Genomic DNA, 17,797 nt, shown 5'->3' with positions numbered 1-17,797 from the left:
CATCTTTGATTGGGTGAGGCGCAGCACGACCAAAAGAATGAAGTGCGTCTGCACGGAAGTAGACCGCTGCAAAAAAAACGCAGCCATGGAGGTGATCAGTCACCATCCGTACAGACGTACCCCACCACATCCCGGGGTGCTGCATCTTCCCAATAGAGCAAAACAAACGTTGGGCGGCCAACTGATTTAGAATCATTACTTAATTGATGATAAACTCAGGGGTAAACATTTCTGCCGGATGAAAGCAATCTATGAACAGAATAAAAAACAGACCACATGCTCACCTTCCAATGTTTCAACGGCCAAGAGAATGGCTGCTGTATGAGCAGCTGCCTTTATTTTTAGCATACAAGCACAAAATGCATTTTCATTGGTTCACAATTAAACAGAAACACCCACCAATCCTCAATACCACCCACTGATTACTCCCATTCAGTCTCTTTTTACACTATTCAGAGTTCCTTCAATAATCCCAAAGCAAGGATTTCCTTCATCGTGTCTGAGTGCGGAGGAGGGGAAGACAGGAAATGGCCAACTTCCTCTTGAAAATCCACGTGACATAAACGTTCTCTCATTAAAGCAGACCAGTTTACATAGAATTTCTTTTGGGGTCTGTAAAGACAGGAGCATGGGGGGAAGGGTATTTCCTTTGAAAAGTCCAGGAATGCAGGGGAGTGAATAGAGACACACATGTAATGGAGGATAGCAGGATCTGTTCTTGTATAATGCTGGATTCATAACTTTAGGACAAAATCGGAAGAACCATCTCAAGGAAAATATACACTTCATTTCAGTGGTTCTAATCATAACACAATAAAATATTCATTTTATTTCATATCTAACACAGTCCATCACAATATGGATGGCTGTAGTTTACTTGGATTCATTTGTATTGAAGAGACATACAGCAGAGAGCATGGTGCTCATGTTAGCACACAAGATATAGAAGAACAACAACCATAGATAACAGGAAAATGCAGTAACAGATAGTTAACATAAAGAACATTATGATAGAGTATCTGTGTATAGTGACATCTAGTGGTAATACTCCAAATACACAGGGAAATAAACCAAGCAATGTATAACATAGCATGAAACAATGTTCAGTCTCCAACACTTACCTGTGTATGACCCAGCTTTCTCCTGGATATCGCCTGTGCCCCTGCATTAACCTAGTTAGTCTGATTTCTGTGATCTCGACCTGTTTGCTGGACTTGTCTTTGCCTGCTGATTCTGTACTTCTCTGCCCGGCTGTTACCGACCTTGGCCTGCTTCCTGGACTTGCTCTGCCTGCTGACTCAGTCTCTTGTTACTCAGCTGCCGCAGATCACTTCCTGCATACTGGCTCTGCTACCATCTCCTGCTCTGGTGCCAAGCTGCTTCAGTATCCTGTCCTGAGGACTGTGACCCCCAGCTTCATCCACCTAAAGAGTGGACTTCACCAGCCAGCTACTCCAGCACTCGTGCCACTCTGTCTTCACATTCAAGAATGTTGGGCAGGAGGTGCAAGAGAGGCCTCCACAACATTCCAGTCATTGTATGTGATAGAATCCTGCCTATTACAGCCTGATATTGACCTTGAACATTACTGTATGCTTTAGAAGCCTTACATGCCGCAGCAGGGAAGACCATGTTGACTTTGACGACCCATTACTCCAAAGGCACAGTCAAGGATTTGAGGTTCCATTTGTTGATCTGATATCCAGAATCTGGAAAGTCTGCAAAGTCTGCCTGATGATCTGGAGGTGGCAGTTAGGTGAAGCAGTGTAGGGACGTGAGCTGACATGCCAGGAGCCAATATTTGGATGGAATGGATTTTCAGCAGCAGAATACTGAAGGCATAAACAAGATCTATTTGAAATATAGCTCTATGCGTAGTAGAATAACAGATAAATGCTCTGCCCTCTGGATATATTATTTTCCAGGCATCAGTGAGCCTATATATGTCAGCCCATTTAGATAATTCCAAGGTAGTTAGTCCTGGAGGCCTGTCCTTCTGGGGACATCTGGTAATGAGCCACCAGAGTTATGGAGTGACTGAGTATCAGTAGGAAGAGGGCCAACAATCATTAAACCAATATGGTTCACCTTTACATGCATCACTACATATCAACTGTCTGGCTCAAGCTGGAAATCCAAAAGCTGAAAGGGCAATCTTTTATGGATTAGGACACATCACAACCCCTGGTCACCCATTTTAAGATTTTTGGAGATTGAAAACTTTAGCGCCAGTCAATTTGGTTTATTGGAGTATATACAGTGCCTTGCAAAAGTATTCGGCCCCCTTGAACTTTGCGACCTTTTGCCATATTTCAGGCTTCAAACATAAAGATATAAAACTGTAATTTTTTTTGAAGAATCAACAACAAGTGGGACACAATCATGAAGTCGAACGAAATTTATTGGATATTTCAAACTTTTTTAACAAATAAAAAACTGAAAAATTGGGCGTGCAAAATTATTCAGCCCCCTTAAGTTAATACTTTGTAGCGCCACCTTTTGCTGCGATTACAGCTGTAAGTCACTTGGGGTATGTCTCTATCAGTTTTGCACATCGAGAGACTGAAATTTTTTCCCATTCCTCCTTGCAAAACAGCTCGAGCTCAGTGAGGTTGGATGGAGAGCGTTTGTGAACAGCAGTTTTCAGTTCTTTCCACAGATTCTCTGTGGACTTTGGATTCAGGTCTGGACTTTGACTTGGCCATTCTAACACCTGGATATGTTTATTTGTGAACCATTCCATTGTAGGTTTTGCTTTATGTTTTGGATCATTGTCTTGTTGGAAGACAAATCTCCGTCCCAGTCTCAGGTCTTTTGCAGACTCCATCAGGTTTTCTTCCAGAATGGTCCTGTATTTGGCTCCATCCATCTTCCCATCAATTTTAACCATCTTCCTTGTCCCTGCTGAAGAAAAGCAGGCCCAAACCATGATGCTGCCACCACCATGTTTGACAGTGGGGATGGTGTGTTCAGGGTGATGAGCTGTGTTGCTTTTACACCAAACAAAGTTTTGCATTGTTGCCAAAAAGTTTGATTTTGGTTTCATCTGACCAGAGCACCTTCTTCCACATGTTTGGTGCGTCTCCCAGGTGGCTTGTGGGAAACTTTAAACAACACTTTTTATGAATATCTTTAAGAAATGGTTTCTTCTTGCCACTCTACCATAAAGGCCAGATTTGTGCAGTATACGACTGATTGTTGTCCTATGGACAGTATCCCACCTCCGCTGTAGATCTCTGCAGTTCATCCAGAGTGATCATGGGCCTCTTGGCTGCATCTCTGATCAGTCTTCTCCTTGTACGAGCTGAAAGTTTAGAGGGATGGCCAGGTCTTCGTAGATTTGCAGTGGTCTGATACTCCCATTTCAATATTATCGCTTGCACAGTGCTCCTTGGGATGTTTAAAGCTTGGGAAATCTTTTTGTATCCAAATCCGGCTTTAAACGTCTCCACAACAGTATCTCGGACCTGCCTGGTGTGTTCCTTGTTCTTCATGATGCTCTCTGCGCTTTAAACGGACCTCTGAGACTATCACAGTGCAGGTGCATTTATACGGAGACTTGATTACACACAGGTGGATTCTATTTATCATCATTAGTCATTTAGGTCAACATTGGATCATTCAGAGATCCTCACTGAACTTCTGGAGAGAGTTTTCTGCACTGAAAGTAAAGGGGCTGAATAATTTTGCACGCCCAATTTTTCAGTTTTTTATTTGTTAAAAAAGTTTGAAATATCCAATAAATTTTGTTTCACTTCATGATTGTGTCCCACTTGTTGTTGATTCTTCAAAAAAAATTACAGTTTTATATCTTTATGTTTGAAGCCTGAAATGTGGCAAAAGGTCGCAAAGTTCAAGGGGGCCGAATACTTTCGCAAGGCACAGTAGATGTAGGGCACCTGCTTTTGCAGATATTAGAGTACAATTTTTTGTATTTAGACCCGTACTTTCCACAAAATGATGTTAATTATTGTCATTATCTAGTTGATGGATATATTTCTTTAGGTGGGCTTTTGATCACAAGTTGAATCTGGAATCCAGTAAAACAGCTTCACAATGTGCCCACATAGACATTTCTGATATATGAAGTTAAATATAGTTTTAAAAAAAAATGAAAATACAACAAAGGAACATTAGGTATAACATTCCTAACTATCCTACATTTCCTTTGGAAAATACTTGAATGCCTGAACATAACCAGGTGTAAAAGCATTTGTGGTGGTGTAGAAATATATAAACTCAGCATAAAAGGTCTCTGCATTGGGAGATGCTGCACAACAAGAGGCATTCTCATTTACTTATGTTATGGACTTAAAGGAAACCAGTTAAAACAAACAGTTGGCCTGTACTGATTGGCAGGAGTGGTGGGAGACGGTGGGACAAGCAAAAGGAGAGGGAAATGGATAATCTAATGGGGTTATAAGCAACCATAATGGTTTGAATAGCAGGCTGGCCCAAGGCCTCCAGTCGTGGAGAGGTTTGATCTATGTGGAAGCCTCCTCAGATGATGTAAAACAAAAAAGAAAGGAGGGTCTTTCCATTTAGCCCTTACAGTTTAGCAGGGAAGAGCATGTTATACTTAATGCCTTTGGTGTGCATGGTGGCCTTGACTACATCAAAATATCTTTGAATCCAGGATCAGCAAAAGTTTAGAGTTCTAAATTTAAGCTCGCAATATAGTTTCTTTAAGACTTTGAGATAAGACTAGAAAAAAGCACAGGAAAGAACAAAAGGAATCAAAAAAGAGAAGCCCACTAGACGTACTACGTGTTTTTTCAGCTCCTGTTTTCAGCTGTTGAACGCCACCCTTTGGGCACCTTCTGCTAATGTTGTGTTTGGCGAGCATTGATTCCGAGCATGCGTGTTTGGACTTTTGTCTGAGGAACTTGTGTACATACGATTGGAAAATCTGACAACAGACCGTTGTCCGAAAATTTTTAAAGCCTGTCATCCAACATTTGTCGGTGGAAAATCCAACAACAATTGTCCAAACGGTCGGATTTTCGGCCAACAGTCTGTCAACACACAATTCCCATCTGAAAATCCAATCATGTGTAACAAGGCTTTAACCACTTCCCGACGGCCGTATACGGCCGCCGGGTGGCTCTACTTCTCTGGGAGGCCGTGTTTTTACGGCCGCCGGGTGGCTCTACTTCTCTGGGAGGCCGTGTTTTTACGGCCGCCCCTTTTCGCGTTCCCCGCGCGCGCTCCCGAGCGCGCAGCGGGGAACTGCTGTGCTGGCCGTGTCCCTTGGACACAGCCAGTCACAGATCGCCGTGAACGGCCAATCGGAGCGGCCGTTTCCTAGGCGATCTGTGCGGCCAATGAGAGATGATCTCATATGTTTACATATGAGATCATCTCTCATTCCCGGCTTTCGCAGACAGCGATGCTGTCAGGGGAGAGAGGAGACGGATCTGTGTCTCTTGTACATAGGGACACAGATCGGTCACCCCCCCAGTCACCCCCCCTCCCCCACAGTTAGAACACTAATTAGGATACACATTTAACCCCTTCCTCACCCCCTAGTGTTAACCCCTTCCCTGCCAGTCACATTTATACAGTAATTAGTGCATATTTATAGCACTGATTGCAGTATAAATGTGAATGGCGCCAAAAATGTGTCAAAAGTGTCCGATGTGTCCGCCATAACGTCGCAGTCCCAATAAAAATCGCAGATCGCCGCCATTTCTAGTAAAAACAATTTTTTATACAGTAATTAGTGCATATTTATAGCACTGATTGCAGTATAAATGTGAATGGCGCCAAAAATGTGTCAAAAGTGTCCGATGTGTCCGCCATAACGTTGCAGTCCCAATAAAAATCGCAGATCGCCGCCATTTCTAGTAAAAAAAAAATTTATACAGTAATTAGTGCATATTTATAGCACTGATTGCAGTATAAATGTGAATGGCGCCAAAAACGTGTCAAAAGTGTCCGATGTGTCCGCCATAACGTCGCAGTCCCAATAAAAATCGCAGATCGCCGCCATTTCTAGTAAAAAAAAAAAAATAATAATAATAATTCTGTCCCTTATTTTGTAGGCGCTATAACTTTTGCGCAAACCAGTCGCTTATTGCGATTTTTTTTTTTTTTTTTTTACTAAAAATATGTAGAATACGTATCGGCCTAGACTGAGGATAAAAAAAAACATAAAAAAAAAAATTGAGCTATTTATTATAGCAACAAGTAAAAATATTTTTTTTTTTTTCAAAATTGTCGCTCTATTTTTGTTTATAGCGCAAAAAATAAAAACCGCAGAGGTGATCAAATACCACCAAAAGAAAGCTCTATTTGTGGGGAAAAAAGGACGTTAATTTTGTTTTCGAGCCACGTCGCACGACCGCGCAATTGTCAGTTAAAGCGACGCAGTGCCGAATCGCAAAAAGTCCTCTGGTCAGGAAGGGGTTTAAGTGCCCAGTAAGGAAGTGGTTAAACACACTGGGCCAGATTCTGATAGAATTACGTTGCTCCACGGCAGCGTAACGTATCCCATTTACGTTAAACCGCCGCAGGTTTACAGCGTAAGTGCCTGATTCACAAAGCTCTTACCTGTAAACTTGCGGCGGTGTAACATAAATCCGCTCGGCGCAAGCCCGCCTAATTCAAATGGGGCGGGCACCATTTAAATTAGGCGCGTACCCACGCCGAACATACTGCGCATGCTCCGTAGGGAAAATTACCCGACGTGCATTGCGCTAAATGACGTCGCACGGACGTCATTTGTTTAGACGTTAACGTAAATGGTGTCCAGCGCCATTCACGGACGACTTACGCAAACAACGTGATTTTTTAAATTTCGATGCGGGAACGACGGCCATACTTAACATTGCTTAGAACACCTAGGGCTCAGCCCTAATTTTACGACGCGTATCTCGACGGAAACAACGTAAAGTTAGAGCGACGGGTAACGCGGACGTTCGTGGATCGCCGCAACTAGTCATTTGCATATTCTACGCCGACCGCAATGGCCTCGCCACCTAGCGGCCGGCATAGAATTGCATCCTAAGATCCGACAGTGTAAGTCAATTACACCAGTCGGATCTTAGGGCTATCTATGCATAAGTGATTCTATGAATCAGCCGCATAGTTAGGACGGGCGGATCACAGAGATATGACGGCGTATCAGGAGATACGCCGTCGTATCTCTTTTGTGAATCTGGCCCACTGAGCACAGCAGATCGAGAGGGTTTTAAAGCACACATCGCTTTTCAGAGGGGTGCTACTCCTGAGATTGGAAAGAACAAAATATAAATTGATTGCCATGTACGGGCTGCTGGCCATCTCCTCTACGGCATGTTTTTTGATGAGAAACATTTCAAATATCTAGGCACCATTCCAAAATGAAAACGCATTCTGAGGGTTTGATGTTTGGCACATTACTATAACGTAATATGGTCCTGTTTATCCTTTCAGCTACTGCCAATAAGTTGACAGACTTATTTACAAATCTAGGAACTCAATTCCTAATCCCAACCCTCCTATTAAATGTCTGGTTTTCATAAGTATTTTGTGTGCTTATTTGGGAATTGAACAGGTTGCAAATGCTGTGGCGAGAGAACTCTACTCAAAACATCAGTCTTAGTTGGGTAGGCTGTTAGAGGCGCATTGTGTGTCTGTAGAATTTTATTTGGCCTCTATGGGTTTGGTGGTGAAATCGAGTCACAAGGTCCCTCCACCCATCGCCTTGTCAAGCTTTTTTCTGGGGGTTTTGGATACTCGGTGACCACCTTCCCAAAGGAGCCAAATTCTGATAACTAGAGAAGTTACTTAAATGTTGCAGAGATATAACTTTTATCTACAGGTCCTCAGTGCCCACCACCCATAACATGAATGCCAAGCTACAGGTCTGTCTAACCCCCTGTAATTCTCTGAATAGCTTGGCAAAGATTGGTTAGGTTTGTGATTGTTTTAATGGCTTCTTTGTATGATTCTCTACTCATTTTTTTCATGTTCTTGAAGGTCTTGTTTTATAAATATTTTAATGTTTGGCTATAGCAAGGGTGCCCAACCTTTTGAAGAGCGAGGGCCACTTAAGCGACCTGGTAACCGGTCGCGGGTCACAATGAGCGGAGCTGGTGGATGGGAGCCCACTCTACACTTTCTTTTTCTTTTTTTTTATTGGATTGGAGGAAGGCATTTGTAAACGGACACAAGTCCATTTAAATCTGCCACTCCTTGGAGTTGAATGGAGGTCCCAATTGGGTTGGACTGACTGTGTGAAAGGGGCCTAAGGCACCTGTGGATCAGTTTGAAAGCAGCCCAGTAACCACTGCAGAACAGATATGCCCATATCTACCCTGTGATATTAGTAATAAACTTACCTTTTAATAACCGTATTCTATTCTATTTTATTCCATCCCAAAGCAGGAGTTTGCGGGCCACATCAGAAGGCTTCGCTGGCCACATGTGGCCCCGGCCACTGGTTGGGCACCCCTGGGCTATAGGTTTGATTAGATGTGTGACATTTGACATACTGTTCTTACAAAGTACATTCATGGATAATTTTGTAGGAAAGGATCTTTATAAGATGATTTTATTGAATTCGTGCACAGGTGATAGGTCTTGTGCCAAGAGCAGCTGGGTGTTTGTGCCGAGAGCAGCTGGGTGTTTGTGCCGAGAGCAGCTGGGTGTTTGTGCCGAGAGCAGCTGGGTGTTTGTGCCGAGAGCAGCTGGGTGTTTGTGCCGAGAGCAGCTGGGTGTTTGTGCCGAGAGCAGCTGGGTGTTTATCCTGAGAGCAGCTGGGTGTTCGTGCCGAGAGCAGCTGGGTGTTCGTGCCGAGAGCAGCTGGGTGTTCGTGCCGAGAGCAGCTGGGTGTTTGTGCCGAGAGCAGCTGGGTGTTTGTGCCGAGAGCAGCTGGGTGTTTTTGCCGAGAGCAGCTGGGTGTTTTTTTGCCGAGAGCAGCTGGGTGTTTTTTTGCCGAGAGCAGCTGGGTGTTTTTTTGCCGAGAGCAGCTGGGTGTTTTTTTGCCGAGAGCAGCTGGGTGTTTTTTTTTGCCGAGAGCAGCTGGGTGTTTGTGCCGAGAGCACCTGGGTGTGTGTGCCGAGAGCAGCTGGGTCTTGTGCCTAGATCCCCTAGATCCTCTGCCCAGATCCCCTGGGTCCTCTGCCCAGATTCCCTTGGTCTTCTCCTGAGAGCCCCGGGGACTTCTGCTGAGAGATTTCTGCTGAGAGCCCCTAAGACTATTGCTGAGAGTCCCAAGTCTTTTTTATAGCAGTCGTTACCGTTATTCAAAGTTTGTTCTTGTGGACAGCCACACTTTCCAACATTTTCAGAATCTGATTGTGATTTTTTTTTTTTTATCTGTTTAGCGATGTAACTATGTGCAACAGGCACCCCATAGCAAAACCCTCAAGGTGGCCCCTTATTCTCTAAACTCCATCTTGAAGGCTATTTCTTTAGAAATAGAGAGTACCGGCTACTTTAATAACCATTTCAGACACAGGGTCTGTTATGACTATAGTTGTGCCATTGTATCTTGTACATCCATTCTCATACTTCCTCGAATAGCAGCATTTTTTCCTTTCAAAGTTTTATAGAATTTTGTTGGGTGAATCAAAATCCAAATCAAAAAATCTAGATAAAAAATGCTTGTTTTGATCCCAGTGAAGACATCAGAGGATTAGTTTGTTTCTCTGGCAATATTTTACTAGTAGATTTTCTAACGTTCATACAAATATTCGTATGAAAATTCTTCTACAATTTTTGTACATTCGATGTCTGGACGAATGTTGTTCAAAAGTACTTCATAATTTTGTTTACATTAATTTCAAAATCAAATGTTAGGCCCCATGCACACGAGAAGCAAATGCAAATACATGTAAACTCAAGTTTTCAAAGGCAAAAACCGGAGTTTAAAACACCCGTTTTTGCCGTGAATTTCACAGCGTTTTGCCGCGTTTAGCAGCGTTTTACTGCGTTTGCGGCCATCAGCGTATCAGGCTAATTTTGCTTCTGAAAAAACGAGCCTAAACCCAACTGCTTTAAAACGCAAAAAAAACGTGAATGTGTGCATGGACACATAGGATAACATTAAATGTGTTCAAGGGCAGTTGAAAAAAATGCCCAAATGCCTCTGAACTCGAGTTTACCAGTGTCTCGTGTGCATGGGGCCTTAAAAGCAATTTCCCAAACAAAAAACAAATACACTAGAAATTGGCTTGCTTACGAAAATTTTCTATCCTGCTAATTTGAATTTCAACAAACGTTAGTTTGACTCCAATAGTTAGAAAATAACAAACATTATTAAAGTGAAAAATCCTGAATTAAATTCTACTAGTGTACAGCCAGCTTTAGCCAAACTGTATTCCTTTGATTTCTTATCAGTATGTAATTTATAAACTTTTTCCTCTCCCAAAGGCGGCCATGGGAATAGCGCTCCTCATTATTATGGCGATGGAGAAAGAGGGAACGTCTAGAGAAGAAGCCTTAAAGAAGATCTGGATGGTGGATTCAAAGGGACTAATAGTAAAGGTATGTTACATCATTACTGAGACCTGATATCTGTAATTCTTGTCTCAAGCTTCTGTTTGTTAACCACTTGACCTCTGGAAGACTTGCACCCCTTCCTGACCAGGCCATTTTTTGCAGCACTGCATTACTTTAACTGACTATTGCGCTGTCGTGCAACGTTGTACGCAAATAAAAGAAGACTGACAATATTTTTTTTTATATGCCCCTTTATGACTAGGTCAGTTTTTGCAACACGGCACTGCATTACTTTAAAAATAGTGGCGCTTTACTGTTGTTTTCGCTGCGCTTTTCAGTCGCTAGTGGGCACTTTTAACCCCCCCTCTAACGGCCAGAAAAGGGTTAACAGCGCTGCTGCCCATTGATTTCAATGGGCAGCGGCGCTTTAGGGAACGGTGTATTCACTGCTTCTGAGTGCCTCAAGGATGCTGCTTTCAGAAGTTTTTTGACCGTCCTGCCAGCGCACCGCTCCAGTGTGAAAGCACTCTGGCTTTCACATTGGAGTGAAAGGAGAGGCACTTTACAGGCGCTATTTTTAGCGCTATAGCGCCTGTAAAGTTCCCCTGTGAAAGGGGTCCAACTGACAATTGCGTGGTTTGCGACGCTGTACCCAAATAAACTTTTTGTCCTTTTTTTCCCCACAAATAGACCTTTCTTTTGGTGGTATTTAACCCCTTCAATACAGGGCTTTTATACCCACCTCAATACCGGGCCTATTCTGGCACTTCTCTCCTACATGTACAAATCATCATTCTTTTGCTAGAAAATTACTCAGAACCCCCAAACATTATATATGTTTTTTTAGCAAACACCCTAGGGAATAAAATGGCATTGCAACTTTTTATCTTGCACGGTATTTGCGCAATAATTTTTCAAACGCCTTTTTTTTTTTGAAAAAAAATGGTTTCATGAATTAAAAAAGACCAAAACAGTAAAGTTAGCCCAATTTTTTTTATAAAATATGAAAGATGATGTTACGCTGAGTAAATAGATACCTAACATGTCATGCTTTAAAATTGCGCACACTCATGGAATGGAGCCAAACTTTGTTACTTAAAAATCTCCATAGGCGATGCTTTGAAATTTTTTACAGATTACCAGTTTAGAGTCACAGAGGAGGTCTAGTGCCAGAATTGTTGCACTTGCTCTAACGCACGTGGTGATACCTCACATATGTGGTTTGAACAGCATTTACATACATTGAGCGGGACTTACATGTGCGTTCGCTTCTGAGCGCAAGCTACCGGGGACAGGGACGTTTTTTTATTTTTTTTATTTTTTATTTATTTGTTTATTTTTTCCGTTCGTTCTCAGAAAATTTGTTCGTTTTTAAACTCCATCAGAAAACCATTTTTGGGTTCAAAAGTCTGGCCAACTGATCTCCCTTCAGATGAAAATCCACAGAAAAGTTTATTTGGCTTTACTGTACTAATCAGCACAAAAGAGAAGCTGCTTTACTAACTACACTCACTGCCCATTCAAAAAAAACTAAAATGACATCTGTGGCAAGGGATTTGCATTCTGTGTTTTGGGTCCTTTTTCTTTTGGTGTTTTCGGTCGTGTGTTCGTGTGACATCTGTGGCAAAAGATTTGCATTCTGTTGAATCCAAAATACGAACAGAAAAAAGGAATTCAAAATACAGGGTGCGGGTCTTTTGTTGTGGATGTCGTGTGAACATACGGCTGAGGATACGAGCAGAGAGGGGATTCAAACAGGATACAGAATGCAAATCTTTTGTTGTGGATATCGTGTGAGCATGCAACTGGGGATGCGGACAGGGAAAGGATTCAAACAAAATGAGGAGTGCGGGTCTTTTGTTGTGGATGTCATATGAGCATACGACTGAGGGTGCGAACAGAGAAGGGATTCAAACAAGATACAGAGTGCAAATCTTTTGTTGTAGGTGTCGTGTGAACATACGGCTGAGGATACGAACAGAGAGGGGATTCAAACAAAATACAGAATGCAAATCTTTTGTTGTAGGTGTCATGTGGACATGCGGCTGAGGATACGAGCAGAGAGGGGATTCAAACAGGATACAGAATGCAAATCTTTTGTTATAGATGTAATTTTCGTTCTTTTGCCGTTTTCGTTTTGTCGTATTTTCGTCAGATCGTTCGTTCGTATTTGCGGTTGTTCGTTATGCGGCTCATTCGTGATCCCGTCGTTTTCGTATTTTGGTGCTTTCATTTTTTCGTATGTACACATTATTCTGCGGGTACGAAAATGAACATTTTCGTACGAAAATAACATTCGTACGAACGGGAATGCACATATCTAGTTAGAGCCCTCTTATAGTGATGTCATGGGAGAGTCCGAGCCCACATGTAAACCAGATTGGGAGGAGTCTTAGTGTGGTTGGGGCATTGGAGCAAGCTACCCCAGATTGTGCAGATGTAGTCACCTAGTACAGGGGCCCTGGACAGAGCTGGAGGACAGCGTGAGGTCGTCCAGCATTCATAAGAGCTGGCTGCAGCCATCCTTTCTCTTATGATGGTGGAGGCTAGAGTGGGTTTGCAAAATGCCTGAAGTGTACTAGAGCTGAAGGTGCAGCGTCAGTGATCTTGTCTCTGGAACAACAAGCAGGGAGTCGTGAGTTGGACACAGATTGCCTAAGACAAGTCAGAGCCCTCTGAGTATGTACTAATGACCCCAAGAAGGAGAGAGAGAGACTGTAAAAGGGAAGATGGCTGAAGAATGAAGTGTTATATGCTGCTTTCACATGTAACTGCTGCGGATCATCCACTTTATTTGATTGACAAAGTACTATCAAGTGACCCTGGATAGTATGTCTATCTGATGTGACTGTAATTGCAATCTTCTGAAGTAACACCAAGTAAAGTGCAGCAATTCTACTTCTTATATAAGGACATTCCTTTCTTCATAATATAAAGGCTAATAGCTGGGGATGTGTTAGGAAGGCCTTTGGCAATGAGTTAGGCACAACTGGGGTTGCCACCTTTTCATCAAGCCAAACCCGAACACTTTAGCTGCGCATAACAATTTTGTTTTTGTAGTTTACACTATAGGATTGTAATAGACCTAAGACACCTTTGGGTGCCCCAAGAAAATTAGTATTGCAGCGCATATAGCGTCCTGCGATCAACAGTGGGTGTGGCCAAATTGGGGTAAAAATGGGAGAAGCTTAAGAAGCATAGTTAAAACAAACAAGATCAGTCTGTCCCCCAGTACAGAACCCCCTAGGTCAGTCTGTCCTCCAGTATAATCCCTCTTTGGTCAATTGTTCCCCAGTATAATCCCCCCAGGCCAGCAGTCTATCCACCAGTATGATCCCCCCAGGCCAGTCTGTCCACCAGTATAATCCCCCCAGGCCAGCAGTCTGTCCACCAGTATAATCCCCCCAGGCCAGCAGTCTGTCCACCAGTATAATCCCCCCAGGCCAGTCTGTCCACCAGTATAATCCCCCCAGGCCAGCAGTCTGTCCACCAGTATAATCCCCCCAGGCCAGCAGTCTGTCCACCAGTATAATCCCCCCAGGCCCGCAGTCTGTCCACCAGTATAATCCCCCCAGGCCAGTGTGCCCACCAGTATAATCCCCCCAGGCCAGTGTGCCCACCAGCAGGGCCGATCCGAGACGGGGTGCACGGGGTGCACTGCACCCAGGCGCCACAGGGGAGGGGGTGCCAAAGGAGCACCATTGGTCCCGAGTGTGTTGCAAACGAGTTGGCTGCCGCAGCGCCGCTGGTGGTGAATAGCGCTGCTGAGCGGCGCGCCAATCGATGTGTCGTGCTAGTCAAGTCCCGAGCGCATGTCAGTGAGGGCGCCGTGACCCGCCCGCAGCAGTGGCTACATCTCCTGCCCCGGCGCCCGCTATATTCCACGAACGGAAGAGGAGGTTAGTTAAGTCCGCCTCGCCTCCTCCCCTTGTGCCCGCCCACAACCCCTTGTGCAGCCAATCTGTGCCTGGGAAGGGGTGTGGGCGGGAGATTTCAAAGCATCCAGCGACACTGATGTGATGTCGCTGGACATGTCTCCTCCAGGCTCCAGCATCAGCAGAAGGACGAGTGGGAGGCGCGCCGCGCAAGCTGCCAGGGAGCTGCTGCAAGAAGCAGCAGAGCACCTCCCGGAACTAGAAGGTACTTGGCATCATACACGAACACAGACCTATCTTCCTATCCCTCTCTCTCTCAGCCGTCCTCTCTCTCTGCCCCACCTCTCTCTCTCTACCCCACCTCCCTCTCTGCCCCACCTCTCTCTCTCTGCCCCACCTCTCTCTCTCTCTCTCTCTCTCTGCCTCACCTCCCTCTCTCTCTCTCTCTCTGCCCCACCTCTCTCTCTCTGCCTCACCTCCCTCTCTCTCTCTCTGCCCCACCTCTCTCTCTGCCCCACCTCTTTCTCTCTCTGCCCCACCTCTTTCTCTCTCTGCCCCACCTCTCTCTCTCTGCCCCACCCCTCTCTCTCTCTGCCCCACCTCTCTATCTCTCTGCCCCACCTCTCTATCTCTCTGCCCCACCTCTCTATCTCTCTGCCCCACCCCTCTCTCTCTCTGCCCCACCTCTCTCTGCCCTACCTCTCTCTCTCTCTCTGCCCCACCTCCCTCTCTGCCCCACCTCTCTCTCTGCCCCACCTCTCTCTCTCACTCTGCCCCACCTCTCTCTGCCCCACCTCTCTCTACCCCACCTCTCTCTCTCTCTCTGACTCACCGCTCTCTCTCTCTCTCTGCCTCACCTCTCTCTCTCTGCCTCACCTCTCTCTCTCTCTCTCTCTCTCTGCCTCACCTCTCTCTCTCTCTCTCTCTCTGCCTCACCTCTCTCTCTCTCTCTCTGCCTCACCTCTCTCTCTCTCTCTCTCTGCCTCACCTCTCTCTCTCCCTCTCTGCCCCACCTCCCTCTCTGCCCCACCTCCCTCTCTCTCTCTCTGCCCCACCTCTCTCTCTGCCCCACCTCTCTCTCTCTACCCCACCTCCCTCTCTGCCCCACCTCTCTCTCTCTGCCCCACCTCTCTCTCTCTCTCTCTGCCTCACCTCCCTCTCTCTCTCTCTCTCTGCCCCACCTCTCTCTCTCTGCCTCACCTCCCTCTCTCTCTCTCTGCCCCACCTCTCTCTCTGCCCCACCTCTCTCTCTCTCTCTCTGCCCCACCTCTCTCTCTCTCTCTGCCCCACCTCTCTCTCTCTGCCCCACCTCTCTCTCTCTCTGCCCCACCTCTCTATCTCTCTGCCCCACCTCTCTATCTCTCTGCCCCACCTCTCTCTCCCTCTCTGCCTCACCTCCCTCTCTGCCCCACCTCCCTCTCTGCCCCACCTCCCTCTCTCTCTCTCTGCCCCACCTCTCTCTCTCTGCCCCACCTCTCTCTCGCTCTGCCCCACCTCCCTCTCTGCCCCACCTCCCTCTCTCTCTGCCCCACCTCCCTCTCTGCCCCACCTCCCTCTCTCTCTCATTCTCTGCCCCACCTCTCTCTTTCTTTGCCCCACCTCTCTCTCTGCCCCACCTCTCTCTCTCTCTCTGCCCCACCTCTCTCTCTGCCCCACCTCTCTCTCTCTGCCCCACCTCTCTCTCTCTCTCTGCCTCATCTCTCTCTCTGCCTCACCTCTCTCTCTCTGCCTCACCTCTCTCTCTCTGCCTCACCTCTCTCTCTCTGTCCCACCTCTCTCTCTCTGTCCCACCTCTCTCTCTGCCCCACCTCCCTCTCTCTCTCTGCCCCACCTCCCTCTCTCTCTCTTTGCCCCACCTCTCTCTCTGCCCCACCTCTCTCTCTGCCCCACCTCTCTCTTTGCCCCACCTCTCTCTCTCTCTTTGCCCCACCTCTCTCTTTGCCTCACCTCTCTCTCTGCCTCACCTCTCTCTCTCTCTCTGCCTCACCTCTCTCTCTGCCTCACCTCTCTCTCTCTCTCTCTCTGCCTCACCTCTCTCTCTCTCTCTCTCTCTCTTCCTCACCTCTCTGCCTCACCTCTCTCTCTCTCTCTCTGCCTCACCTCTCTCTCTCTGCCCCACCTTTCTTTGCCCCACCTCTCTCTCTCTCTCTCTGCCCCACCTCTCTCTCTCTCTGCCCCACCTCTCTCTCTCTGTCCCACCTCTCTCTCTCTGTCCCACCTCTCTCTCTCTGTCCCACCTCTCTCTCTCTGCCCCATCTCTCTCTGCCCCACCTCTCTCTCTCTCTCTGCCCCACCTCTCTCTCTCTCTCTGCCTCACCTCTCTCTCTCTCTCTGCCTCACCTCTCTCTCTCTCTGCCTCACCTCTCTCTCTCTGCCCCACCTCTCTCTCTCTCTCTCTGCCCCACCTCTCTCTCTCTCTGCCCCACCTCTCTCTCTCTCTGCCCCACCTCCCTCTCTCTCTCTGCCCCACCTCTCTCTCTCTCTCTCTGCCCCACCTCTCTCTCTCTCTGCCCCACCTCTCTCTCTCTCTGCCCCACCTCCCTCTCTCTCTCTGCCCCACCTCCCTCTCTCTCTCTGCCCCACCTCCCTCTCTCTCTCTGCCCCACCTCCCTCTCTCTCTCACTCTGCCTCACCTCTCTCCCTCACCTCTGCCCCACCTCCCTCTCTGCCCCACCTCCCTCTCTCTCTCATTCTCTGCCCCACCTCTCTCTTTCTTTGCCCCACCTCTCTCTCTGCCCCACCTCTCTCTCTCTCTCTGCCCCACCTCTCTCTCTGCCCCACCTCTCTCTCTCTGCCCCACCTCTCTCTCTCTCTGCCTCATCTCTCTCTCTGCCTCATCTCTCTCTCTGCCTCACCTCTCTCTCTCTGCCTCACCTCTCTCTCTCTGCCTCACCTCTCTCTCTCTGTCCCACCTCTCTCTCTCTGTCCCACCTCTCTCTCTGCCCCACCTCCCTCTCTCTCTCTGCCCCACCTCCCTCTCTCTCTCTTTGCCCCACCTCTCTCTCTGCCCCACCTCTCTCTCTGCCCCACCTCTCTCTTTGCCCCACCTCTCTCTCTCTCTTTGCCCCACCTCTCTCTTTGCCTCACGCCTCACCTCTCTCTCTGCCTCACCTCTCTCTCTCTCTGCCTCACCTCTCTCTCTGCCTCACCTCTCTCTCTCTCTCTCTCTGCCTCACCTCTCTCTCTCTCTCTCTTCCTCACCTCTCTGCCTCACCTCTCTCTCTCTCTCTCTCTCTGCCTCACCTCTCTCTCTCTGCCCCACCTTTCTTTGCCCCACCTCTCTCTCTCTCTCTCTGCCCCACCTCTCTCTCTCTCTGCCCCACCTCTCTCTCTCTGTCCCACCTCTCTCTCTCTGTCCCACCTCTCTCTCTGCCCCACCTCTCTCTCTCTCTGCCCCATCTCTCTCTGCCCCACCTCTCTCTCTCTCTCTGCCCCACCTCTCTCTCTCTCTCTCTCTGCCTCACCTCTCTCTCTCTCTCTGCCTCACCTCTCTC

At 46.8% G+C, this 17,797-nt stretch overlaps 1 protein-coding gene across 4 annotated transcripts in view; it reads left to right on the top strand.

Annotated features, from left to right (window-relative positions):
- Positions 1 to 17,797, top strand: part of ME3 (malic enzyme 3) — a 303,269-nt gene that overhangs the window by 261,274 nt on the left and 24,198 nt on the right. For all 4 annotated transcript variants that reach the window (XM_040340095.1, XM_040340094.1, XM_040340092.1 and 1 more), the window contains one exon: positions 10,360 to 10,473. In XM_040340095.1, the coding sequence (XP_040196029.1) occupies positions 10,360 to 10,473 (114 nt within the window). The remainder of the gene's footprint in view (positions 1 to 10,359; positions 10,474 to 17,797) is intronic.

This window comes from Rana temporaria, chromosome 2 (genome assembly GCF_905171775.1).
Source record: "Rana temporaria chromosome 2, aRanTem1.1, whole genome shotgun sequence".
Taxonomy (NCBI): Eukaryota; Metazoa; Chordata; class Amphibia; order Anura; family Ranidae; genus Rana; species Rana temporaria.
The sequence above is the reverse complement of the archived record's forward strand: the minus strand, read 5'-3'. Positions and strand labels throughout refer to the sequence as shown.